Below are 26,011 nucleotides of genomic sequence, written 5' to 3'. Positions count from 1 at the left end.
CTCTTGGATCATGGCTTAGGTTCCTATAATGGGGTGTGGATGGTGTGGGAGGGTGAGAAAGGGCTGAAATGAGAGAGTACTGGCAGAGAATTTGTAGCCTATACAGGGGCCTTACCTAGAAAACCTTGGAGAAAATTCTCCTCCTGATCTGGGCTTCAGGTCTTCTTGGCCTGTTCCAGGCATCTTGAGGGCAATAACGGTGCCAGAGAGGCAGTGTAGCCTACAGGCCAGGAAGGTGCATCCTGGACCCCCACTGCCTAGGTTCAAATCCCAGCTCCGCCACATGCCAAGTTATTTAACCTCTGTTCTTCGTCTGTAAAATGACAATGATGGCACCTAACTCAGGGAGTGTTGTGTAATGTGCCTGGAGCAGTAAATGTCAGCTACTAGGAATATTCCACCAGCCAGCATGTCCTGTGACTACAAGGGACAGTTCCTACTGTGGTAGGCAGAACAACAGCCCTCAAAGATGACTGTGGCCTTGGCTGGACACGGGGGCTCATACCTGTAATCTCAGCACTTTGGGAGGCCGAGATGTGTGGATCACTTGAGGTCAGGAGTTCGAGACCAGCCTGGCCAACATGACAAAATCCTGTCTCTACTAAAAAAAAAAAAAAAAAAATTAGCTGGGTGTGGTGGTGCACGCCTGTAGTCCCAGCTACGTGGGAGGCTGAGGCATGAGAACCACTTGAACCTGGGAGGCAGAGGTTGCAGTGAGCCGAGACCGTGCCATTGTATTCCAGCCTGGGCAACAGAGCAAGACTCTGTTAAAAAAAAAAAAAAAAAAGATGACTGTGTTCTAATCCCTGGTACCTGTGAACATGTTACCTTACACATTAAATGGACTTTGCAAATGTGATAGAGATTTTGAGATGGGGAGATGATCCTGGGTTATCAAAGTGGACCCAGTGTCATCACAAGGGTGGAAGAGGGAGGCAGAAGAGAGAATTTGAGTGATGTAGAGAGGGGAGGGCTCCACCATCCATTGTCAGCTTTGAAGATGGGAGAGACCACAAGCCAAGAAATGCAGGCAGGCCTGAGACACTGAAAAAGACAAGGAAATGGAGTCTCCCCTGGACCTCCATAAAGGACCTGGCTGGCCCTGCCAACACCTTAGTTTTAGCCCTGTGAGACCCTATTCTGTCCTCTAGAATTCTAAAATAATGAATGTATGTTGTTTTAAGATACTAAGTCAGTTGGTGGTAATTTGTTCCACAGCAACAGGAAACTAATATAGCTGTTGAGACCCAACACAGTTGGTACTTGGAGGCTGGACCACGTGGAACCACTCCACAGTGTTTCCTGAGCACCCATGGTTTAAGTGTCACCCATAGCCCCTGACCTCTGGAGGGGAACACACCAGACTATGCAACTGAATGCGCCCTAGGTATGCATATCACCAGCGATGTAATATTCTGGGGCAAGAGGGCTAAGGGTGGATCCGTTGGTTTAAAAAGGCCTCTGGAGAAGCCGGACCCCGGACCCCTGGCAGGGCCTTGAAAGATGGAGGGTTTGGATGAGGACAGGGAGGAGGGCAGGGAGAAGAAAGGCATAATTGGAAGGGGCCAGCAGGATCCAAGTCAGGGAGGCTCACTCAGTTATTCATTCATTATTCATTCATCAGCTCATTTAACACCTGTGCTCCAGGCTATGGGGCCAGGGTGAGGCGGGTGCCAGGACAGTGAGGTGAACAAGGAACAAGGTAAATCTAGTGATTGTTCTTTTTTTTTTTTTTTGAGATGGAGTTTTGCTCTTGTTGCCCAGACTGGAGTGCAACGGCACTATCTTGGCTCACCGCAACCTCTGCCTCCCAGGTTCAAGCAATTCTCCTGCCTCAGCCTCCGGAGTAGCTGGATTACAAGCATGCACCACCACGCCCAGCTAATTTTGTAGTTTTAGTAGAGACAGGGTTTCACCATGTTGGTCAGGCTGGTCTGTAACTCCTGACCTCAGGTGATCCGCCCACGTCAGCCTCCCAAAGTGCTGGGATTATAGCCATGAGCCACTGCGCCCGGCTCTAGCGGTTGTTCTTATGAAATTTATACTCAGGAGTGGAAGACAATATGCCATTGCAATGAAACATGGCAAGCATTACAGCAGGAGAGGTTTAGCTTGTGAAGGGACACATCAGGGTGGACTTCCTGGAAGAAGTAGCCCTTTAGTTGATAACAAGATTAACTGAAGGTTTGTTTTATATCACTCCAGGCACTGCCGGGCTCTCTGCACTTAGTGGGTGCTGACTGAAGGAGTCAGTGACTATTTTTGTTATTTACATCAGAGCCTTTTTTTTTTTTTTTTTGAGACGGAGTCTCGCTCTGTCACCCAGGCTGGAGTACAGTGGCATGATCTCCGCTCACTGCAAGCTCTGCCGCCTCCTGGGTTCACGCCATTCTCCTGCCTCAGCCTCCCTAGAAGCTGGGACTACAGGCACCCACCACCACGCCCGGCTAATTTTTTTGTATTTTTAGTAGAGACGGGGTTTCACCATGTTCGCCAGGATGGTCTCGATCTCCTGACCTCATGATCCGCCCACCTCGGCCTCCCAAAGTGCTGGGATTACAGGCGTGAGCCACCACGCCAGGCCTTTTTTTTTTTTTTTTTTTTTTTTTTTGAGACGGAGTTTTGCTCTGTCACCCAGGCTGGAGTGCAGTGACGCGATCTCTGCTCACTACAACCTCCACCTCCTGGGTTCAAGCAATTCTCCTGTCTCACCTCCCAAGTAGCTGGTATTACAGGCGTGCGCCACCACGCCTGGCTAACTTTTGTATTTTTAGTAGAGATGGGGTTTCACCATGTTTGGCCAGGCTGTTCTCGAACTCCTGACCTCAAGTGATCCCTGCACCTTGGTCTCCCAAAGTGGGAGTAATCCCAAAGCTGGGATTACAGGTGTGAGCCACCATGCCCGACCCCAGTCCTTTCTGAATCTGTCTACTACACTAAGGAGAAAGCCTCATGTGGGTGCTAGTATGTCTTTAACACCACTCTCATTCTTGCTCATCTCCTTTTTTAGTCTAGAGAGCAGGCCTCAGGTATGTTCACAGGTGCTAAAGTTTAATAACACTGCTGCCTAGTTCCTTGTTTTTATTTGTTTTATTTGCCAAGTCCCTTGCTTTTATTTGTTTAATTACCTTCCTTTTGTGGGAAGGGGTACTGACTTTTCTATTTCTGGAAGTAGACTACAATTTCCTTTTTAAAAATAATGTATTTGTGTAATAGAACCAAGAGTGGGATTTTCCCCCTTGTCCTGGAATTGACCACTGGGTCCAGGTCCTCTTTCGTGGTGGGGCCTGACTCTACTCCCTAATCAGGACTTCCACCAACAGCAGACCCCACCACCTCGCAGTCTCCACCCCACAACACACAGCCAGCACCGGGGCGGGCGAGTAGGAACTGGGGTTAGAGGGAGAACACTTGGAGGCTCTGAGAGTCTCTGAGAGCTGGAAATGGGGCTACTTTGTTTAGAAGGTGGGTTACTATCTGCTCTCTCTCCTCAGTCAGGAGCCCCAGGGCTCAATCGGAGGTAACAGAATTTGTACCACAGGGGCCTGGAAATGATGAACTCTGCCCAGGAAGTTGAGGAGCACAGATGGAATCTGAAAATAGTGATGGTAAGACATAAGTTTCGAGTTTCCGTTTTTTGAGTAGAGGTCCCGCGGTAATCCAGCTCCCATGGTAAAATATTCAAATGAAAACATTATGTATATAGTAGACATGGAACTTGAGGGCGCTGAGGTTTTTTGAAACTGATTAGAAGGGAAAACCAGAATGAACACAGCAAGAACAACATTCTGATAACAGCTATGATTGGAGGATAATGGGCAGGGAGGAGCCACACCTCGGGTGCCAAAGTAAAAAGCTCCTGGTCTGGAGGGCGGGAAGTCAGGGAAGCCTTCCTGGAAGAGGTGATTCTGGACTGAAACCCAAAAGCGACTAAGAGGGTATCCTAGGACTTCTCTCAGTGACTGGTGTGTATGATACAGAAGGGGCCCTTGAATGTTGATGGTGGGGGCTTAGGGCCTTCTCATTGGTCCAGGGGTGTATTGCTGGGGGCCACGTAGTTTGATTCTGATCATCTTGGGCAAGAAGGAAAAGCAGTGCAGACCTCCCACCGGTCACTCTGAATTACAGTCTTTCCCATGTAGAGTGTGAGTTACATGGGCAGTGAGCAGCTCCCTCCAGCTCAGACCAAAGCCCAGCAGAGTGCCCGTTTTGCTGAATAAATGAATGCGGGAAGAGATGGAAGGACAAAACGAGGCAGTTAAACAAAATACTGTGTGAGAAGTATCTGGCACCAGGCGGACATTCAGTAAATATTAGTGTGCCCCTCCCTCTTCCTCTCGCCTCTCTCCTCTCTCTGGGCCAGGGTGGAATAGCATTTCCCCGGCTTTAAGGGATGCCACGGAGCCCAGACCTCCAGCCTGGGCCCGGGTCCTTGGACTCCTCCCACAGTGCTCCTTTCAGTGCCTCAGCTGCAGCTATGAAAGGTCATGTCCTCAGTGGGTCTGGACAGTGCTGGACTTTTGAGATGTGCCCCCACCCCAGGAGCCCTGGGCAAAGGAGCCCCTCTGGCCTGGCGTCCCCCGAAACACCACTCCATGACACCCTCAGGGTGGGAAGTCCCTGGGCCTCAAGAGCCCCATCCATTTGTATCCTTTCCTAGCACAGACACCTACCCCAGTCCTTCTCCTGCTCCACTTCCCCCAAACCCCTTTATCCCACGGATCGGATTTGAATCTTCCGCCGCGGTAGCTGGCGGGGAGCCGCCCTCGCTGAAGGTCAGCCGTTCCCCGGTGCGTCCCCGCGCTGCCGCCGCCGTCAGCCCTCGCCCCGGCCGCCCGGCGCACTCACCTCTGTCGGGTCCTGGGTGCAGGAAGCGCGGCCGCGGCTCAGCTGGGCCCGCGGGAGGGAGTGGCAGCGGGGACGGCGCCTGCGGGGCGTGGCGGGACCGGCGCGGCACTCGCCGTGCGGGGTCCTCGAGCGGGAGGCGGAGGCTCCGCTGCCCACCCGACCACGGGACAGAGCACCTGCACCCCCCACCGGCCTGGGGAGGGTGCGGCTCCCAGGACAGCTCCTAGGGTACCTCCCTCCCCCAGGGGCTCGAGGGGCCCAGGTTTCCCTCCCCGCGGCCAGGCTGGCTGGGTCCCTGCCCCTATCTATTTGTGGTCTCTGGGGGGGAGGGGAGATGGAGAGCAGGTAGCTGGTTCTGCCTCTGCTCTCAGATGTGACAGGATGAACCCAACTTCGTGGGGCTGGGCCAAAACGCCCGAGCTTGGACAGGGGACATTTCTGCGCCTGACTTCGGGCTATGGACTCTGCCCGGTGGAGACAACTGTACCCCAAACAGATGGAGAGAGGACGGGCTTGCCCCCGGGCCTGGGGTCTATCATTCCGCTGGCGGACTCTTTCTGCGCTCTCTGGAGAAGGGCAAGGAGGGAGGGTTGAAGGTGAGGGAGAAGCCAGGACAGAGTTTCCCAGCCTCCAGACAAGCCTGAGTAGCCATTCTCTGTGCCCTGTGCGGGAAGACCACGTCTGTCAACCTAGGCTCTTCCAGAGCTGAGTTTGGGGGCAGCTGAGTCTTGAGGAGGCTGGGTTGTTCTCCTCTGAGCCTGCCACTGGGCCTGCCTCAGCAGACCTTCGTAATGGGATCCCTGTGACCATCCTGCACACCTGGTACCCCTCTCTCTGAGGCCTTTCCTGGGGCTGGCAGGGCAGAAATGAGAGAAATGGCCTAGGAGACAGCCAGAGGCTGGCATAGCTGCATGCACCTTAGGACGGTCAGCTCCGCAAAGCCTCCAGCTTCTCTTCTCTTTTCGTTCCTTCTTCTCCTTTAGTTCCTTCTGCTCAATCATTCAGACTCTTTCCCCGCAGCCCATCCCTAAGAGGTGGTGCTCCCTGTGCCGAGCAGACCTGTGCTGGCTTGTGAAAGCACATCCGTGAATTTCCAGGAATTTTGCAAGCCCGTTGTTCAGCACAGCCATCATTAACAATTAACCTATGTAAACCTACCATCAGGTAACTTACATGAAAAGCAAAGGGAACACTCAAGATTCCCCACTTGCTAATTATTTTACTTTTACCCATGCTTTCAGGTTACACCTACTGTATCTGTATGGTGGTGATATCATATCATGAGGTACATCTCTTTCTGGTGAAGGAAATCCCAAAATATTTCACGCCAAAATATGGCTCCCTGGTATAATGAGTATTTTGAATTCAACACCCTTAGAGATCAATAAACTGGAAAAAACTTTTCCCCTATCTACAAAAAGAAAGGACTGAATCACCAAGGGCAACAGTTGTTCTTGTTCTCACCCCGTTATCTCGTCACTCTTTACAGCAAAGAAGACTCAGAATGTAACCACATCTGAACAGACCCTTTTTCAAGACAGTGACTGTTTCCAAGGATCATATAAATTCCAAATAATTTTACAAGTTACTTGCTGTTCCCCATCCAATCATTTTCCCTAGTAATCACGTATAGCCCCCTCAATAGAATTCTTCTCCCTCTCCCATAACCTGTTGTGCCAGGACCCAAGCCCCCATTCTGTCTGGAACCTCAAGACAGTATATAAGTTTCTGGACTTCACTGGAGTGGGTCTAGTCTTTATTCTGAAGGCTCTCGTGTATACCTGTTAAATTTGTCTGCCTTTTCTCCTGTTAATCAATCTGCCTCATGTCAGTGATTTTTCAGGGAATGCTTAGGGGCCAAGAGCTTCCTTGGCCAGTTCCATGTTAAGTGATGTGTTCTGTGTTAAGTGATGTGTTCAGTGCCAGCAGCCTGACATTGGCCATGGTGAGAGTACTTATACCACAGAAACTGGTACATGCTATAAACTTGGGCTTATGTTTTTTTATTGTCTAGTGTTTCTAGACTTAAGAATGATAGAGAAGATGTCTTGGGTGAATATTATGATATACAAATTATATCTCAATTTTTAAAAAATTGAGGCCGGGTGCAGTGGCTCACACCTGTACAATCCCAGCACTTTGGGAGGCTGGGGCGGGTGGATCATGAGGTCAGGAGTTCAAGACCAGCCTGGCCAAAATGGTGAAACCCTGTCTCTACTAAAAATAGAAAAATTAGCCCGGTGTGGTGGCAGGCACCTGTAATCCCAGCTACTCGGGAGGCTGAGGCAGAGAATTGCTTGAACCCAGGAGGCAGAGGTTGCAGTGAGCTGAGATTGTGCCACTGCACTCCAGCCTGGGTGACAGAGCGAGACTCCATCTCAAAAAAAAAAAATTGAGATTTTTTAATTTCAAAGATTGAGATCAGTTCCGTGTTAAGTGATGTGTTCAGTGCTGGCAGCTTGACATTGGCCATGGTGAGAGTACTTATACCACATAAATTGGTAAATGTTATAAACTTGGGCTTGATTTATGTTTTTTTGATTGTCTAGTGTCTCTAGACTTAATAATAATAGAGAAGATGTCTTGGGTGAATATTATGGTATGTAAATTATATCTCAATTTTTTAAAAACAGTGTTGCATCTGTAGCCATTATAATGGGAATAGTATAAAAAATTGAGGAAATATTTTCAGCATTCAGAAACTACCACTTGATTAAACAGTTACTCATGTTTTCAGTGAAGTTCTGACATACATCTTTGACTTGTTTCCCTTTCATCTTACATGTTAACATAAAAGAAATTACCAACCACGTTTGTGTTGGAGCTACGCTCATTTGTTAGTTGCAAGCACAGGTTGACTACAAATACACCCGTTTGGCAAAAAGTCAATGAACTTTCTACAAGAATCAATTGGTTGTGTGGATTTTACAATAATTATTATTGTATGTTTTATTATTTGTAAATTGTTACTGATGATAAAGAGTCAAACTCTGGCCAGGTGTGGTGGCTCACGCCTGTAATCCCAAAACTTTGGGAGGCCAAGGTCGAGGGATCACTTGAGGTCAGGAGTTTGAGACCAGCCTGGGCAATGTAGCAAGACCCCGTCTCTACAAAAAATAAAAAATTAGCCAGGTGTGGTGGCATGTGCCTGTAGTCCCAGCTACTCAGTAGGCTGAGGCAGGAGGATCACTTGAGGTTTCAGTGAGCCGTAGTCATACTACTGCACTCCAGCCTGAGGGACAGCGGAAGACCCTGTCTCAGAGGGAAAAAAAATATCCAGCTGCAACTTGGGTATTTCCCAGCCAAGAGGTCACACACCACACCAACGCAGAGGGTGGGGCCCTGGAACTCAGGAGGGGGCGTGATCCGGGGTGCTCTCTTAGCCACAGGGCCCCATGGTACTGCTGAAGGGGGCTGTGGCTTGGGATTGGCTGTGGAGGTGAGCAGGGTCTTAGTGTTGAAAGCAGCTGATAGAGTAACAGGACACAGGGGAGAGTGAGGGGAAGGCCAGCATCCTCTGGATGCGTATGGGGCAGGTGTGGGGAGGAGGGAATACAAAGAGGCCTCGCTTTGGAGGGGGAGGATGGTGAGCTGTGTTGGGTATGTTGAATTTGAGGTGTGTTTGGGACATGCAAGTTGGAAATCCAGATCTGGACTTTTGGAGGAGAGGCAGGGGCTGGAGATACAAGTTTGGGCCTTCTGGGAATAGGTGGTAATTAAAGTCATGGGTATGCCTGGGCTTGATGAAGTATGATCAGGGGGCTGGGTGTGCCTTGAGGGGAGCCTGTAGAGAGGACCTAGTCTGCAAAGGGCTGGGTGTGTGTATAGAGCACCTTCGACATAAGTAACTCCATCTTAGAAAAAGACTCCATCTTACATTTAATACGGCACTTCGCCAACAGGGACCGCATGTTTTACCTGATCAATAAAGACTGCATCCAGCCAGATAACGACATAACCAAGCACGCTCCTCCATATCAGTCCTCACCGGAAGACTCTGTGACCATAAAAGGAGCAAGACTTCAGCAGCTTGAAATGGCCATCTCAACTGACACCATCTTGCTGTCACTCGTGATAAGCACCCAGCATCTCCCACCGAAGGCTCTGCCCACATTGGTGACTCTGCTATTAACAACAGCCAAGATGCGGAAAAAACCAAAGTGTCCATCAACAGATGAATGAAGAAAATGTGGCACATATACACGGAGTACTACTCAGCCATAAAAAAGAATGAGATGCTGTCATTTGCAACATGGATGGAACCGGAGCTCATTATGTTAAGTGAAATAAGCCAGGCACAGAAAGAGCAACTTCATGTCCTTACCTATCTGAGGGCGCTGACAATGAAAACAACTGAACTCATGGAGATTGAGAGTAGAAGGATGGTTACTAGAGGCTGGGCAGGGGAATGGGGTGGGAGCGGAGTGAGGATGGTTAATGGGAACAGACATATAGATAGAATAAGACCTAGTATTCACGCCTGTAATCCCAGCACTTTGGGAGGCTGAGGCGGGCGGATCACGAGGTCAGGAGATCGAGACCATCCTGGCTAACACGGTGAAACCCTGTCTCTACTAAAACTACAAAAAATTGGCTGGGCGAATTGGCGGGCACCTGTAGTCCCAGCTACTCGAGAGGCTGAGGCAGGAGAATTGCTTAAACCCAGGAGGCGGAGCTTGCAGTGAGCTGAGATCACGGCATTGCACTCCAGCCTGGGCGACAGAGCGAGACTCTGTCTCAAAAAAAAAAAAAAAAAAAAAAAAAAGACCTAGTATTTGATAGCACAAGAGGATGACTACAGTCAAAAATAACTTATTGTACAATTAAAAATAACTAAAAGAGGCCGGGTGTGGTGGCTCACGCCTGTAATCTCAGAACTTTGGGAGGCCGATGTGGGCAGATCACCTGAAGTCAGGAGTTCAAGACCAGCCTGGCCAACATGGTGAAACCCCCATCTCTACTAAAAATACAAAAATTAGCCAGGCATGGTGGTGCACACCTGTAATCCAAGCTACTCGGGAGGCTGAGGCAGGAGAGTCACTTGAACCCAGGAGGCGGAGGACGCAGTGAGCTAAGACTGCGCCACTGCACTCCGGCCTGCACAACAAAAGCAAAACTCTGTCTCAAAAAAAAAAAAAAAAAAAAGAGAGAGAGAAAGAAAAAAATAAAGAAAGAAACAAAGAGACAGAAAGAAACAGAAAGAAAAAGAAAGAAAGAAAGAAAGAGAAAAGAAAAGAAAAGAAAAGAAAAGAAAAAGAGAAAGAAAAGAAAAGAAAAAAACAGCGTCAATGAAAGTCTGACCTTGTGGAAAGACACACTGGTGTGTGGACCTGGTTATGCCTGACCTCCTGCTGCTCACAAGTGTGGCCAATGTGGAGGGGAGTGTTCTAAATAGGAAGGTCCCCTGAGTCAGGGCACCTCCTGAGAAATGACAACTAGGGCCGATAAGTTGCCTCTGGATTAGTGACCTTGGCAGGAGCTCTCTTGTGGAACCAATGGGACCAAAAGCCGGCTGGAGTGGATGGAAGAGTAAGGGGAGAGCCCGAGGCAGCCAGACCAGTCGGCTGGAGGGTGTGACCTAGGGCAGAGACAACCGGCAGAGGGGAGGGGCCCAGATTCCCGCCCCACCCTCAGGTCCAGGATGTGACCTGTGAAATGTGGGATGTGAGGAAAGGAAGGGTCCAGCTCGAATCTCAGGCCCCTGAGGCTGCAGAGATGGTCCTGGGAACAGTGAAACTGGGCTGATGAGGGCAGCAGTCCCAGCCTGAAGGTCAGGAGACGCTGGGCTGTAGGTCACCTCCACAAGCGTTCCCCGCGTAGGGAGGGTGGGGTCAGGCCTGAAGGGGGAATACACGACAGGGGAGTGGTGGAGGCAGAATCCAGGGCTCTGCCCGCAGCCCTGATGTCCCCGGGAGGGACGAATGAAGGGACAAAGGAGCAGGCAGCACAGATCTGTCCCAGAGGGACAGAGAAGTGTGCAGCAGAGGCTGAGGGTGCCAAGAAGTGCCTGGCCAGCTGTCAAATATTGCAAAGGCCACACAGGATGAAGACTGCGGGTGGCCGCCACTCAGTCTGGCTCAAAACAGCATGGATGGCAGTTTCTGCGGAGTGGCCAGATACAAGGACAGATTGCAGAGCCTCGGGGAGAACGGGCAAGGAGGCAAGAGGAGAGAGCCAAAAAATAGGTTTGTGGGAAGGAAGGAGACACTGAGGCAGCAGCTGGACAGAAAAACATCAGAAGAACCTTGGTCAGGCGTGGTCATTTTCATGCCTCCTCCTTCCCTCTCTTCCTCCTCCCCACCATGCATCCGATTTCAGTATCTGCAGCCCCTAAGGTCCAAATTCCAGATCCAGTATTTACTGGTTGAATAGCCTTGGGAAAATCACAAGGAGCCCCTGCAAGCTGAGGTCCTGTCACGACATGAGATGAACGCCATAGCAAAATGGGATTCTTCAATTATTTTTGAGATGAGGTCTTGCTCTGTCGCCCAGGCTGGGGTGCAGAGGCACAAGCCTGGCTCACTGCAGCCTCGACTGCCAGGGCTCAAGTGATCCTCCCACCTCAGCCTCCCTAGTGGCTGGGACTACAGGTGCGCACCACCACACCCTGCTATTTTATCTTATTGTTTCTTTTTTTTTGAGACAGGGCCTCACTCTGTCTCCCAGGCTAGAGTGCAGTGGCACCATCACTGCTCACTGCAGGCTCGACATCCCTGGGCTTAAAGGATCCTCTATCTTCAGCCTCCTGAGTAGCTGGGACTGCAGGTATATACCACCACGCCTGGCTAATTTTTGTCTTTTGTAGACAATGTCTTGCTATGTTGCTCCGACTGGTCTCCAGCCCATTCCATGCCCCCTGCGGTGGTGGGGACCCATTAGAAAAACAAATAAAACAGGATTCAATTTATGTGAACTTAAACACACCTGGGGAGGGGTGGAACACTGTCACATGACAAGAAATCTTTGTCTTTCACATTTGTCTCTGGTTGCACGCGTAAAAGCTTCCCCCACCTAGTGGCAAGGAAAGTGGTGGATTCCAACTGTGGAGGAAGGGTCCCCAGGGTGCAGAGGGAGGGGCGCAGGGAGCCGTAAGTCCCCAGAGGCCCACCTGATGCTAACAACGTGCAGTGAGGAAAGCCAGAAGGCACTTCGGTTCCATTCCATTTTATTACAATCCTGTCCTTGAGTTCCAGAACGAACGGCTATTTAATACACAACGCCAAACACTCCTAAAATGGATCTTGTTAACATTCAAAAGTCTCCCATTTCTTTCTCAGTATATTAAATCAAAAGGGAAAAAAATCTTAAAAAAAAAAAATCAATAGGTTTAGTTCACCCCAGGAAAAGCACCTTTACAACAGGAAACTAAATTGTCAGGAATCTGACCAAAGACACAAAGCAGCAGGTGAGATTCCTGACAGAAGAGAGGGACTCCCACTGGAGCATAAATAGATTTCCACCCCCCAAGTATACATATTTCACATGAGTGTGTACATATATATGTCATATATTTAAAAAAAATTGGTTTCTATACCCAAAAAGTTACTCAGAAATAAATCAACACCCCATCTGAGACTGGGGAAGTCGGGTGCTGCAGCCAGGTTACACATCAAGTTTGCACCTCGCTCTGTGCGGGTGACCCCTCGGTGCACTGTGCACATTGGCCTGGAGGGGGCTAGATGGGGGCCTCTGTCCTGCCCCCCAATCCCCAGGCCTGGCAGATCCAGTGTTTGCAGAAAAGTGAGCCAGGGAAATCTAGGAAGGCAGGTAGCTGTGTGGTCCCCAAACCCCCCGGTGCAGAGCTCAGGAGCCAGCTGGAGGCTGGGGGCAAATGGCCAAGGCCACCACCAGCTGCCCTGGGTCCTGGGGTAAAGGGAAGTGCTTGGGAACCCAGGAATGGAACAGCAGCACTCTCACTTTTTACCAGCAGACCTGCCTCTGGGGTCTGCCCAAGGCCCTGGAGACCTTAGTATCGCCAGTCTGGGCTTCTCCTGGGATCCAATGGCCTTTGGGAGAGGGAGTGGGCTTTTCAACCCGCCAGGCCTGAGCCTTGTGAGCCTGTTGTGTGAGTGTGTGTGTGCTTAATGGAGCTCAACACATTGCAAATGAGTGTTCTACTGGGACATACTGGAGACGCGTCTGCTTTGGGGGAAGTCAGTTTGTCATTGCATCCTAATTTGTCCCCATGCTGACGTGGATTTGTTCCAAAGATATCAGCTACTGGAAGCGGCAGACACAGAAGACACGTTACACACCTGGAAGCGTAATCCTCTTGGGACTTGGCACAGTGTTTCCATTCACAGAACAAACAGCAGAAATGCATGGGAACCCCTTTCCTCACTCCAAACCCTTTCCTGACACCGCAGGCAAGCAGGAGAAAAGGCCGTGAGAGTCAGAAGGCGTGTCAGTAGTTTTCAGGTTTGCAAGCTCAACCATGAGACAGTCACACGCAGCCGTACTCATACCACACGGTCTGTGGGTCCCCGCCTGGCTCCGGGGAGGCGGGAGTGCTCTTGGACATGCTCCCTCGACTGCAGTCCTCAGGGACCCGGCCGGGGTGGGGAGCCAAATCAGAAGACCGACCTGGGCTCTTGGCCGGGAGCCCCTCGCTGCCGCCCTGCCCCAGGACCCCGTCTCCCTCTGAGAGGCTGAGCCCCGCCCGGACGGGGGCGATGGTGGCCACCTCTCCCGAGTGTGGGGGCGCCTTGGGCTTGGTCCTGGCAGCCGGGGCTGCAGCAGGTGAGAAGTGTGGGAGCTGGGAGTTGCTGCCACTGCCAGCAACAGCAGTACCAGCACCTGCAGTGGCAATGGCGGGGGCTGTGGCAGACTGATGCAGGGGGGCCAGCCTTTCCTCCTTTGGGGGAGCCAGGGAGAAGCGCCTCGTGTCCAGCGGCCGGCTGCGGGGACCTGGGCCCTGACAGGAGCTGCCAGCCTTTCCCACAAGTGGGGTCCGCTCCCGGGCCAAGCTGTGGGAGCTGGGGGGTGCTGGGCTTTGCAGGGTGTGGCTGCCTGTCTCTCTGCCCCCTAAGGCCTCAGGAGCCCCCAGCTTCTGAGGGGACTCCTGTTTGCAGGCCTCTGGCCCGCTGGCCCGGAGAAGGTCAGCTGAGGCCAGGCTGAAGGCCCGGCTCAGAGAGGCACTGCGGCTGGCAGGTGCGTGGGAAGTTGGGGGCACCGGAGCCTGCCGGGGTCTGCCCAGAGACAGGCTCTGGGGAGGCAAGGCCTGTCTCGGGGCCACGCTGGGTGGGGCCACGCTGGGTGGGGCCTCGGCCTCAGTCAGTCTGAAGTTTGGCTTTACATACTGCCCGGGCTTCAGCGGCCTCCCCTCCAAAGTGGGGGTGGCCATCTTGACGGTGGGGGCCACAAAGCTGGTGGGCATCTTGGTCCCTTCTTTCTTGGCAGGTGGTCCTGGTTGGCCTCCGATGGCTGGGGGATCGCTGGCCTTTCGAAAGTAGTCACTCAGCAGGTCATCCCGGCAACTGGGAGTGTCCTATGGATAAGAGAGTGAAGGGTGGAGGTGGGCATGAGGGTTGGGCGAGTCCTCGAAGCCTCCTCCCACCCAGGACGCCCCCTGAGCAGCCCACATGGCTGAGACTGTAGTTCCTGGCTGCCTTTTCCAAGGCACATGTGCCACCCCCGCCACACACACCAGCCCTGGGACTGGACGGTGAGGGTGGATGAGGCAGCATGGGACCATCAGGAAAGAACTCCAGATTCCCCCCAGGCAGCCCCCTAACTTTACACAAATAAGGAAACAGACCCAGAGAGGGAAATGGCTTCCTACAAAGTAAGTTAGCTTCCCAGAAACCCCGACTACAGCTGACCGTTTTGGTCTGTCTGGTTTCCACCAAGCACAGCAGGAACTAGAACCCTGGCGGGTATGAGCAGGGCCTTCCTTCCCCGGTCACCCCGGGACATCATAAGGACTTCACCTTGCGCCACCGAGAGCAAGAGGAACAAGAACAGCTCCTGAAACGCCGGAACCTTCATTGCCACTCAGACCTCTCTCTGGGCCCGAGAAAGCGAAGAGAGAGGCAGAATGGGGGTGGGAGGGGGCGGGGGACAGAGAGGTACAAATGGAGTCTGTAAGTGTCCAGAAGGGGGAATGGTGGGGCTGCACAGGGAAATGAAGACACTGGGACGGCCCAGCCGCCACTCTGCTCCTGCTAAGCTGCCGCCCAGGCTCTGCTTCCCCTGCCCAGGGAGCAGCTGTCCTTTGCCACCACCTTGGGAACAGGCAGAGCCATGGAGGCAAGGGTCTATGGCCCCGCTCAGGGAACTGCAGCCTTCTGCAAGCACAGCTTCTCCTAAGGTTGACATGGATGAAGAGGAAGAGAAGTGACTTCATGGGGGATGAGAGGCCGGCGGGTGTCAGCCAGAAGGTGAGTTGGTAGCTCAGGAGCCATCTGCACCTGCCAGCAACTCCTGTCCCCCAGAAACATCTGGACATGGTGCCACTGGACAGAGATGCATCTGCTGTTTTATGCTAGTTTGATGCTACACATCTTGGGTGGGTGTCCAGTAAGACCCGTGATATCCACAGGTACCTTTCATCACCTGTGGGGCCACGTGCTGTTCCAGGAACCACACGTATAATTGCAAAGAAAGTCATTTAATTCTCAGAACGACCCTGCAAGGTTGTTGGAAGGCTGTGTGAAGGCAAAGCAGCAGGCCATGGAGGTTTGGCAGGTCACACGTCCAGAGAGAGGCAGACCCAGATGAAAGCCTGCGGCTGCCTGGCTCAGAGCTGCTTTCCACTCCACCAGGCTCCTCCCTGCACACCTCAGAGCCGTGGATACCCACCCTCCCTGGCCACACAGGGAGCCCCATCTTGCGACACTCCCTCCCTGCATCATCGACGCCCAGAGAGTGAGGGCGCGGTGGGCATACTGTTGTCATCTCCCTGGGACGGGAAGCCCCTGTGTACATTAGGGGCTTTGTGCGTCAGGGGTACCAGGAGGGAAGTCAGGTGTGTCAGGGATAGGGGCTTAAATATCCCAGGCAGAGAGAGGGGGCTGGCTCGCTGCATGCCAGGCATCCGCTTTCAACAGAAACTGCTACAGCCAGACTGTGTTGGTCTCATTGAAGCTAAAAATGGAAAGGTAACAGTACAGGGAATAGGAAATGGGGACTGTGAGGACGAGTCTGAGCTGAGCAGGGAGGGGCCCCACTCCTCGCTCAGGACCTGCCTGCCAACATCTCCAAAGAGAAAGGAAACCATCATAAGGGGCATATAACAAAAAAAGACTGAGAAGGAAAGCCTTCCAGCCGCAGGCCCCCCAATTTCTGGAGTGTTCTTGTTCAGGCCATCAGACCAGCAGCTTTTTTTTTTTTTTTTTTGAGACAGAGTCTCACTGTGTTGCCCAGGCTGGAGTACAGTGGCACAATCTCGGTTCACTGCAACCTGAGCCTCCCAGGTTCAAGAGATTCTCCTGCCTCAACCTCCTGAGTAGCTGGGATCACAGGCGCCTGCCACCATGACCCAGTTAATTTTTGTATCTTTAGTAGAGATGGGGTTTCACCATGTTGGCCAGGCTGGTCTCGAATGCCTGACCTCAAGTGATCCGCCCACCTCAGCCTCCCGAAGTGCTGGGATGACAGGCGTGAGCCACCGCTTGGCCTAGACCAGTGGTTCTTAAACCATGGTGCCTACCCAGCCGCAAGACCATTATCTAGAATTTATAAAGATGCAAATTGTCAGCAAGCCCAACCTCAGACCCACTGATTCAGAAACTCAGGGAATGGGTTCTGTGGTCTAGCAAGGCCCCCAGACGATTCAAAGGCACGCCTGAGTTTGAGAACCACATTAGACCGCTAACGTCTTGAGCACAGGCCCTCCTTTGCTTTTCTCAGCTTGGCTTTTCCAGCTCTTTGCACAGAGTAAGTGCTTGGGAGAGAGAAATATTTAAGTGAAGGAAGGCCAGGGCCATGTTTCATATTTCTCTTGTGTCAACTGCAAAGCTGGGCACGGCGCATGCAGGCAAAGAACCTGCTGATGAACTGGTTTGCTTTGTTTTTCAAGAGCAGGCACCAGGCACACTGCTTAACGTAAGATAGTAGGTGCTCAATAAATATCTATCAAACACATACTTGCTTTTCTGTGTCACTGTGTCCTAGTAATGCAGGTCACAGGGTTTACCAGAGAGCTAGACAAAGTCCAAATGTGTTTCTTTAAGGGGAATGAGATGGAAAGATTTAAAAAGACTGAAGTTTTAAGAATCCTCAGAAGGGCTCAATTGCAGACAGTGAACTACATTCACTCAGTAACCCAACAGCTCACGTGACGAAATTCAGAGGGAGCACTTTAAAGATGTATGTGCAGCTTCAAAAAAGCTAAATGAAGACCTGTAGAGGTGGCAGGAGGATGTCAACAGGCAGTGTTCAGGGTGAGGAGCTGCAGAGCTGGTGCCAAATCCAGCTAGCTGCCTGTTTTTGTACATCCTGCAAGGTGAGAATAGTTGCTACATTTTTATTTTTATTTTTTCTTGAGACAGTCTCGCTCTGTCGCCGAAGCTGGAGTGCAGTGGTGCAATCTCAGCTCACTGCAACCTCCGCCTCCCGGGTTCAAATGATTCTCCTGCCTCAGCCTCCCGAGTAGTTGGGATTAAAGGCGCCTGCCACAATGCCCGGCTAATTTTTGTATTTTTTGTAGAGACAGGTGTCTCTATAACTCTGCTTATTTGTAGAGATGGGTGTAGTTTTTGTAGAGATGGTGGCCAGGCTGGTCTCAAACTCCTGGACTCAGGTGATCTGCCCACCTTGGCCTCCCAAAGGCTGGGATTACAGGCGTGAGCCACTGCACCCGGCCAGTTGCTACATTTTTAATTGGTCAAAAAGAAATTTTGTAAAAACGTATTTCACAACATGCGAAAATCATATGAAATTCAAATGTCAGTGTCCACAGTAAAGCTTTACTGGATGCCAGCCATGTCCATCCACTGACATAGGATCAAGTGTTTGCTTTCTTGAATGGGCAGAGTTGAGTAGCTACAACAGAGACTGTGAGGCCCAGAAAGCCTAAAATCATTCCTCTCTGGCCCTTTCAAGGTCCTTAAAAGGTTGCCAGCCCCTGCTGGAGAAAATGCAGGGTAAGCGAGGACTCAGAGCTCTGCCATGAAACCCAGCGTGAGACCCTAGCCCTGCAAGTCAGATGCTGGCCACGCACCCTTGGTGCCGGCCACAAGCTCTGCCGGCTCACCTCCCAGACCCAGGGAAGAGCAGCCTCCGAGGTCAGGGGCTGGCGGCTGGCTTGCGGTGACTTGCCAGCTAGTGCTCTAGTCAGCCTGTCACGTCCAAGCCAGCTCTGTGCCTAGGCCTTGCCACCCCCACCCCATCCCTTTCTGCAGCTATGATCCCGAGCCAGGCAGAGACAGCGAGGGAGAGAGACGGGCCAAGTCTGTGTCCGGGTCACTCACGTGGGTGGGGGAGCTGCGGTTGCTCTCCTCCAGGAACTCCTCCAAGGTGACCATCTCACTGCTGGGGGAGGCCGAGCAGGGCCGCACTCCGACGTGGGGAGGAGCTGTGCCTCTCTTCTGGGCACCCTCCTGTGGGAGGGGCCCGTTCCGGGGCAAGGGGTACTCGTGGCGGCCGAGGGCATTGCGTCCTGGTGTGCTGGCTTCCCGGGGCAGAGTGGCCAGGTCCCTGCTAGGGATCAGGTCTTCACTGCTGAAGCTCTCGGACCGGCCATGGAGCTGCTCGGAGGAGCCTGGGTGTCCAGGCAGGAGACAGAGGACCCTCATCAGTCTCAGCAGCCCTCTGATGGCTTCTAGAGGTTTCGTGCTGCCTTTGGCCCACTCCAAACTATCAGAGAGAAACCCCTGCCCAAAATCCCAGGGCTTACTCCCACCAGGCTGAAAGTCTATTAAATAATCTTTCGGACTCCTTTTGAATTTCACTTTGCCTTTAAAAACAAAATACCTTGAGATAAAAGTGGAAAGCTTCTGCTAAAGTTTAAGTTATTACTGGCTGCAAGGCACTGCCCTTGTTAGCACTCACTCATTCATGTATTCAAAGCTTATTCAGCACCTGCTACATGTGAGGGGCCAAATGTACAGGGAAGGTTCATGAAGAAAGACCACATTCTGTGCCTAACACAAACTATACATGTTCCAAGAATCAAAATCCTCCAGATTTGTTCTGTGGCCACAGTAGAATGGAACTAGTGTTACTCTCCCCATTCTACAGATGAAGTAACCGAGACTCGAGACCTGTGACATGCCTGCATTCTCAGTGCTGCTCGGGGGAGAAGGGAGCTGAACCCCAACCCATTCTAACTCCCAGTCTGTGCCTGAAACTGTACAGTGTGGCCTCTGAATGCATCAGAATGTATTTGAAACCCCTAGTTATGTATTTTAAAAATTATAATAATATGAGCCCAGAGCCAAACCACCAATACACTTCCCCCCACCCACCAAAATAGGGTCTCGCTTCTGTTTTCCAGGCTGGAATGCAGTAGTACAATCACAGCCTACTACAGCCTTGACCTCCCAGGCTCGAGCGATCCTCCCACCTCAGCCTCCTGAGTAGCTGGGACCACAGGCATGCGCCACCACGCCTGGCTAATCTTTTGCTTTTTGTAGAGATGGGGTTTTGCCATGTTTCCCAGGCTGGTTTCTAACTCTGGCCCAAGCGATCCAGCTGCTTGGGCCTCCCAAAGTGCTGATTATAGGCGTGAGCCACTGTGCCACACAGCAGCAGAAGACTTACCTTTTAGGTTAAGAGGTGAGCTGTTGCTGGATGTGTTTCTACTGCTCTCTAAGCTACTTGGCCGCGACACTGAAAGGAAATGGCAGTGTTAAAATCAAAAGGCTAACGAGCAGGTATATCCCAGATTAGCCATCTGAGAAAAACTACGCACTAACACAATCCTGTGCCAAAGCTAGGCCCAGTGCCCTCAGGAAGGAGGAACTCTGGGACTCCGTCTGCGCTCCAGTGAGGAAGCCTGGCTTCCCCAACAGAGTGCTGGGCACAGAACAAGCAGCCACCAACAGATGACATCTCTGCTTTTCTGCGTGTAGGAGGCCTGGGGCTGCCACTTCACACAACTCCACAGAGGAAATCTCACACAGAACGCCAGCATAGAGGGCAGACAAAACAAGGCTGCTCTGGGTGAACCAGAGGTTGAGGTGGGGGGGGGGTCCTCCTCTATTACCGCACAGAGCTTTCTGGAACACATGCAGACAGCCTCAGCCGAGGCCATGGGAAGAAAGATGAGGGCTGTTCAGGACCATGTGTGTGCACGTGTAAGTGCGTGTACCTGTAACCAGTGAGGTGTCACGTCAGGAGACCCACAGGGAGCAGGTGCCAGGGGCCTGGGACGGAAGGGGGCACTCCCTTCTCCTGGATATTTGCTGTTCTTCAGTTTGTGTCCTTTGCCTTAAATTTACATCTGCCCCAAAGGAAGAAAATCAAGGCTTATGGTGCTGAGGGCACCTGCCCACCTGCTCTCCTGGTCACAGTGGGTGCTTGCCTGAGTGTGGCTCTGCCATGCCACCCCACTGCAGACTTTGGGGAAGGCTGGCATCATTCCCTACAGAGGGCAGGCCATCCCTTCCAGGGCCCGCAGGCCTCTCCTGGGTCACTCCTCCAGCGGCCCTATCTCGAGAGCGAACATGTCCATGCTGCTGTGCTATGAACCCCCGTGGCAGGGATGGCATTTCAGTTGTCCCTGCAACCCCCAGCACCCAGCAGGCGTTGAGCTGAGCCACCTCAGGAGCCTGTAGAGACACCTGGGGTTCCTCTGCTTGCTAGGCCACCAACGCAAGTTCATTCAGGTTTCCCGGGTCCACGGGGCACCTGGTTCCAAGGGCTGAGGTGCTCTGCAAACAGCAGCTGTCCAGAAAACACCTGCTAGCAAACATGTTTGAAACTGAGCCAAAAACATACTTGGTGATAGTGAATAGCTTAAAAACAGAATCGGTCCCCTCCCTGAGCAGTGACAATGTGAAATAAACAAATGCACATCTCTCTTTAAAAAAGAAGTAAATTTCGGTACAAGGAAACGGTGATAGCAATCAACGGTCTGAAAGCACCATTGTTTATTCAAGTACTGCAACGCAAGTCCTTTTCCCTTCTTTTTCCTCAGAGAAGCTAGAGGATACAGAACATTTATGAAAAAAGCTCCTATGGTTAGCTGACTGATCACAAATCTGGCTGCTCAGGGAGATGCCCCCAGCACACGAGGCAGATTTCTCCTGTTGCATTAGCCTCCACTCAGCGTAAAGATGTAAGACTCCCATTCATTCAATTGTTTCATTACAGTTTTTTTTTTTTTTTTTTTTGAGACGGAGTCTCGCTCTGCCGCCCAGGCTGGAGTGCAGTGGCCGGATCTCAGCTCACTGCAAGCTCTGCCTCCCGGGTTCACGCCATTCTCCTGCCTCAGCCTCCCAAGTAGCTGGGACTACAGGCGCCCGCCACGTCGCCCGGCTAGTTTTTTGTATTTTTTAGTATAGACGGGGTTTCACCATGTTAGCCAGGATGGTCTCGATCTCCTGACCTCGTGATCCGCCCGTCTCGGCCTCCCAAAGTGCTGGGATTACAGGCTTGAGCCACCGCGCCCGGCCTCATTACAGTTCTTTACTCAAGTAGAAGACTGTAAGAATGTCAACATCATCAAGCTTTTTAGACCGTGGATAGGGGTAGGAGGTGATGCCAGCTCCTACACTTACCAAGCCTTTCAGAAGTAAACTGAAATCGATGTATACTTCTAAGGGTCTTTTTAGGATTATTTTCTCACACTTCTAGGGTTGCTTTTCAAAAATTAAAGCAAAGCAGCTTTTAATTTCTGAGAAGGCAGGTACTGTTTACTGCCTCCCTTCTGCAGAAATTTATAACATGCCCGAATCAAATGACAAGTGCTTCTAACAATTTCCAAGACTAAATATGCCTCAGAGCTACTGTGGGCAACCGCAGCCAAGTGAAGACAGTAAGGGACCTTCTTGAAATGAATGCTCCCCACCTGAGCCACTGGAACTTCCTGGCCAACCTGGAAGGGTGCTTGAAGGCATGAAGAGGAAAAGTCAGTGCTTCCAGAACTGTGATGCTTGGGAGGCAGCAAATTCCCCACCACTGGAGGTATGTAAGTAGAAGCTACATGCTCAGCCCTCTGAGGAGGGGAAGGAAGAATGGGTCCCCCATTCCCACCTTCATTTGGTGTTGGACTCCCCTACAGGACTCAGCTTAAAGGAAAGGTACCGTGGATAAAAACCAGTCTGGAAACGCAGACGCAGCACCCTCCCTACTCACCGTACTGCCTGTGGTTGGGGACCTCAAACTCCAAGGATGGCTCGCAGAGGTTGTCATCTGAGTTATAGGCTAAGGTGAAAATGAGGCTGGTGAGTCACGGTTACGGAACATCCCTCATCCACAGGGAACCCCGCCACCTCGCCTGGCACCTGGATCCCAGCAGCTCCAGCTCTTGGGATGAGGGCGTGGTGTGCAGGTGCTGCCTTTGGGACCTGCCTCCCCTACCCCTTCACTATTTCTCCTGCTGGGCAACCCTGACACTCCCGATTCCCATCCCCTTTAAATCACTCTTCCACCTTTGCTGTGACTGGGACGTGTGGACCAAAGACGTGTTCTGGCCTAAGGATGATATAAAAAGAGCTGAATATTGAGTATCCTGGGGGGCCCCTTCCAGCCTCAGAGGCCAGCCCTGAGAGCAATTCGCTTTCAGCAGTCAAGTTGTCTTCAGGTGGCAGGAGGAAGAAGGAAAAAAAAGAGGTAAAATCAGAATCTACCCCTTGAGGGGACAGGCTGAATTCCTGGGGACTAAACATTGCACCAACAGCTCCTGACCAGAAACACAGCTGGAAACCACGGGCCATCAAGCATTTGGCCTTTCCCTGAGGACTGGAAATGTCCCACGCCTCAATCCTGCTAGTTTCTACCTGAGAGCAGACCCTGGATCCCCTCCAAACTGACAACGGGGTCTCCATTTTGGAGATGGTGACATGCCCACCTGCAATGGATATCTGGAGTTTGAGCGTCCCTTGAGGTCAGGACCCTGGTCTCTGTTGCTTTGTTTTGTTGATCAGACTCAAGGTTCTGCACGCCCATGGCTTCAAGAGTCAGGTGGGTGGGTTTATTTATGCAAATTAACCCCTTCTTGCTCTCTCAGACTTCTAACACCCCAGAGGCAATCACTTTCAACTCCTTCATCTGTTTCTCTGGATATTTCCCTGTCTCTTATATTATAAGGGAATGCCCTTTTCGGTTTTAAGCATTATCTCTTCCTTTCTCTTTGCATATTTTAAATTCCCAAATGCTCCTCCCTTCCCTGTTGCTTTTTTTATAGCATCCTGTTCTTGTTTCTTGGGTGCAATCATTTCTCTTATCTCTGATTTGAGTGTCACCTGGTAAGATCTGACTGAGCCATTCTGCTGGGACTCTCTCAGGCTAATGAGATTACTCAGAATATTTTAATCTCATGCCTAAAGATGTGAACTCGTGGCACCCTGGAAACAGGGAGTTCGTAAATCCTTCACTGAGCCCATTTGATTTTAATACAGAACACTTGCCTCTACTGTGTCAGTGAACTTCCAGTTCAGAGACTCTATCCTTTCTTGGCCCGGTGTAGTGGCTCAACACCTGTAATCCCAGCACTTTAGGAGGCCAAGGCAAGAGCATTGCTTGAGGCCAGGAGGTTGAGACCAGCCTGGGCAACATGATGAGACCACATCTCTACAAAAAATTTAAACTACACACACACACACACACAAATTTAAAATATATAATTTATCTTCTCTTGAGAAAAAAACTCCAAACTTTTACCAAGGTAGGGCAATGGCAGTTGCCTGGTTTTAGCCCAAACTCTGGTTCTCAGCCCACCTTCCCTTCCCTTCTGGAGCTATTTGGTACCTTCACTTCCTGAATGCTGGTGGTGGCAGTGGGTTCTGAGGCCCCATTGCAATTAGGCCTCTGGAGGGTTTCCTGCCCAAAGTCCTTGGCTGGTAAATACAGCCGCATCTGTGCCACCAAAGCTTGTCAGTGGCCTCACCCCTTTGCTCACCACCTATCAGACTGAGAGGAGAGCGACTCCTCTGAATTTCGAGAGCCTGGGGCCTTCGGAAGGGACATTAGGCCTGACGCTCATGGCTCTGGAAGGGCTCGCAACTCACCTTTGGTGCGGCCCGGGTGCCGGGCGATGGGGGTGGAGCTGGAGGGGGCTGTAGTGGTGGCTGGAGTTGAGCAGGTCCGGGAGCCCAGCTCCGAGGGCCAGGACCTCATGGCCGGATCGGTGGAGGCATCTGTGCGGTCAAGGCTGCCTCTGTGCGGGGAGCCTCGCTTTGGTTTTGGATCCCCAGGGCCTGAGGCAGAAGAGGACATTGAGAAATGAGGCTGCCAAGTCCTGTGCCCTGTGGACAACCACACCATGGCCTAGAAGCAGGGCAGCAGGGCACAAGGACCACAGAGACAAAAGCGGGGCTGCCACAGCTCTCGGGCTGCGACTTAAAAGGGGCCTGGTGGGGCAGGTTGGGGCGAGAAGGCTTGGCCTCAGGCGGGTGTTGGAGGCCCCATTGAGGATGGCTCTGGCTCTAATGCTGGGGTCACACTGCCAGCCCTGAGAGGCTGGGAGGAAACAAAGGGAGCCCCTGAGGAGATAAACTGCTGGTAAAAGTCACACATACTCACTCTAGGACACATCTCCTGTGTAACACTGTCTGGAACTCGAATCCCTGACTTCCAAAGATCCTAACAGATGTCTGCCAGTTCCAAAACCTGCAGCTGAGGATCCGAAGGTCCTGCCGACTGGACTCACTAAGGACTTCAAATAGAAGTTTATTGCTAACCTCACAATATTCTGTGTTTTCAAAAAGGGAAGCCTTAATCTCTAACTGCAAGAAAATCTTTACCTTGTATCTTGTGCTTTTCTGCAATCTCTAACTTTTCTACCATGAACAAAAACTGGTCAAAATTAAATTAAATCATATCATATATAAAATCATAAAAAAATACAGTCCGTAAGACCAACTATCCCACAGGAAAGAGGACAGGCTCTCCAAACACAAGATAAAAATGAACACGGCTGGCATTCCTAAGAGCCGACGAAGCACTCTGCAGAGCGTCCCACTCCGTGTGCCCCGACGGCCATGGACCCAGAGCCAGGACTCACTGCTGCAGTTCGGCTTCTTCACCCGTGCAGCTGTCTGCCCTCCCCGTCACTCCCAGTCTGGGTTCACTGTGCAGTTTTAAGCGCCCAGAGCTGATGATTTGAAGTCAAGGGGAAATGTGGATTCTGAAAGATAACCTTGATGAGAAGCAAGACTCAAGTCTGCCTGAAGTGGGACAGGTGGAATGAATTGGGACAGGTGGAATGAATCGGGACAGGTCATCCTACAGGTGAAGCTAAAACAAGGATCCACGGGGGAGGCGGAGATGAACGAACAGTTAGCATGAGCAGCGGACAGAGAAAGCACAATTCCAACAGCGTGCGCAGGAGACAGGTCTGGAGGACCCGGCGCCGCGGCAGCCCAGGTTCCCAGAGCGAGGCTCATGAGATGAAGTCAGTGGCACGTTAACTCTCACATTTTAGTAGTTACGTGTTTATTCTTACGATTACCTTGTTTTTATGATGATACTTGTGTTTTCCACTTACAGGACTGATACTAATCTTTCCTTTTAATACATTTAACTACATACTGTGAATCAACGTAAGGGAAAACATGTAGGTAATCATATTTTTGTAGGTAATCATATAGATGGTATCAGGATATGACAAAAATAACGGAGGTGGTCCAGGGATGGCTGGAGACAGGAAATGCTCCGCCGGTAACGGCCTCGCGGGCCGGCTGGCATTTTCCCCTGCTCGAGGCATGATTTGTGTGCTGATGTTCTTTCTGTCTCCTGCTGTTTTAACTTCAGCATCCAAGATGTCAGAAAACCACAGCACAGTCATAAAACTTCACTCTGGGCTGAACTCTGGCTGGCAAAATCAATCCAATTAGTCAAAACGTCTGAACGGAACAATCAATCCTTCAAAACAGAACATATTTTATAAGGGCCTTACCGGAAAAGGCCCACAATTCAGTGCTCTGACAAAGGAAGAGGAGAGAAGGGCAGCAGTTTTAAATTTAGCTGCTTAAAAATAAAGTCTCAAAAAAACCCCTCACTTGACAGAGGCTGTATATTTTAGAAAGTGCAGCAACCACCCGCCAGTGCTGCTTGA

General features: G+C 51.4%; 1 protein-coding gene and 1 long non-coding RNA gene across 7 annotated transcripts in view; one reads left to right on the top strand and one right to left on the bottom strand.

Annotated features, from left to right (window-relative positions):
- Positions 1-1,249: 1,249 nt before the first annotated feature.
- On the top strand, positions 1,250-8,835 carry LOC103886441. The gene is made up of 3 exons (XR_002523470.2): positions 1,250-1,387; positions 3,542-3,608; positions 8,751-8,835. It is a non-coding gene; the product is annotated as an uncharacterized LOC103886441 (long non-coding RNA).
- A 3,161-nt stretch (positions 8,836-11,996) lies between these two features.
- CCDC88C (coiled-coil domain containing 88C) overlaps positions 11,997-26,011 on the bottom strand; it is a 147,753-nt gene continuing 133,738 nt past the window's right edge. For all 6 annotated transcript variants that reach the window (XM_009212139.4, XM_021941470.2, XM_021941469.2 and 3 more), the window contains 5 exons: positions 23,964-24,152; positions 22,090-22,158; positions 19,552-19,620; positions 18,261-18,550; positions 11,997-14,335 (listed from right to left, as the gene is read on the bottom strand). In XM_009212139.4, the coding sequence (XP_009210403.2) occupies positions 13,292-14,335; positions 18,261-18,550; positions 19,552-19,620; positions 22,090-22,158; positions 23,964-24,152 (1,661 nt within the window). In that variant the 3' untranslated portion in view covers positions 11,997-13,291. The remainder of the gene's footprint in view (positions 14,336-18,260; positions 18,551-19,551; positions 19,621-22,089; positions 22,159-23,963; positions 24,153-26,011) is intronic.

The sequence above is a fragment of the Papio anubis genome, chromosome 7, assembly GCF_008728515.1.
Source record: "Papio anubis isolate 15944 chromosome 7, Panubis1.0, whole genome shotgun sequence".
Lineage (NCBI taxonomy): Eukaryota > Metazoa > Chordata > Mammalia > Primates > Cercopithecidae > Papio > Papio anubis.
The sequence above is the reverse complement of the archived record's forward strand: the minus strand, read 5'-3'. Positions and strand labels throughout refer to the sequence as shown.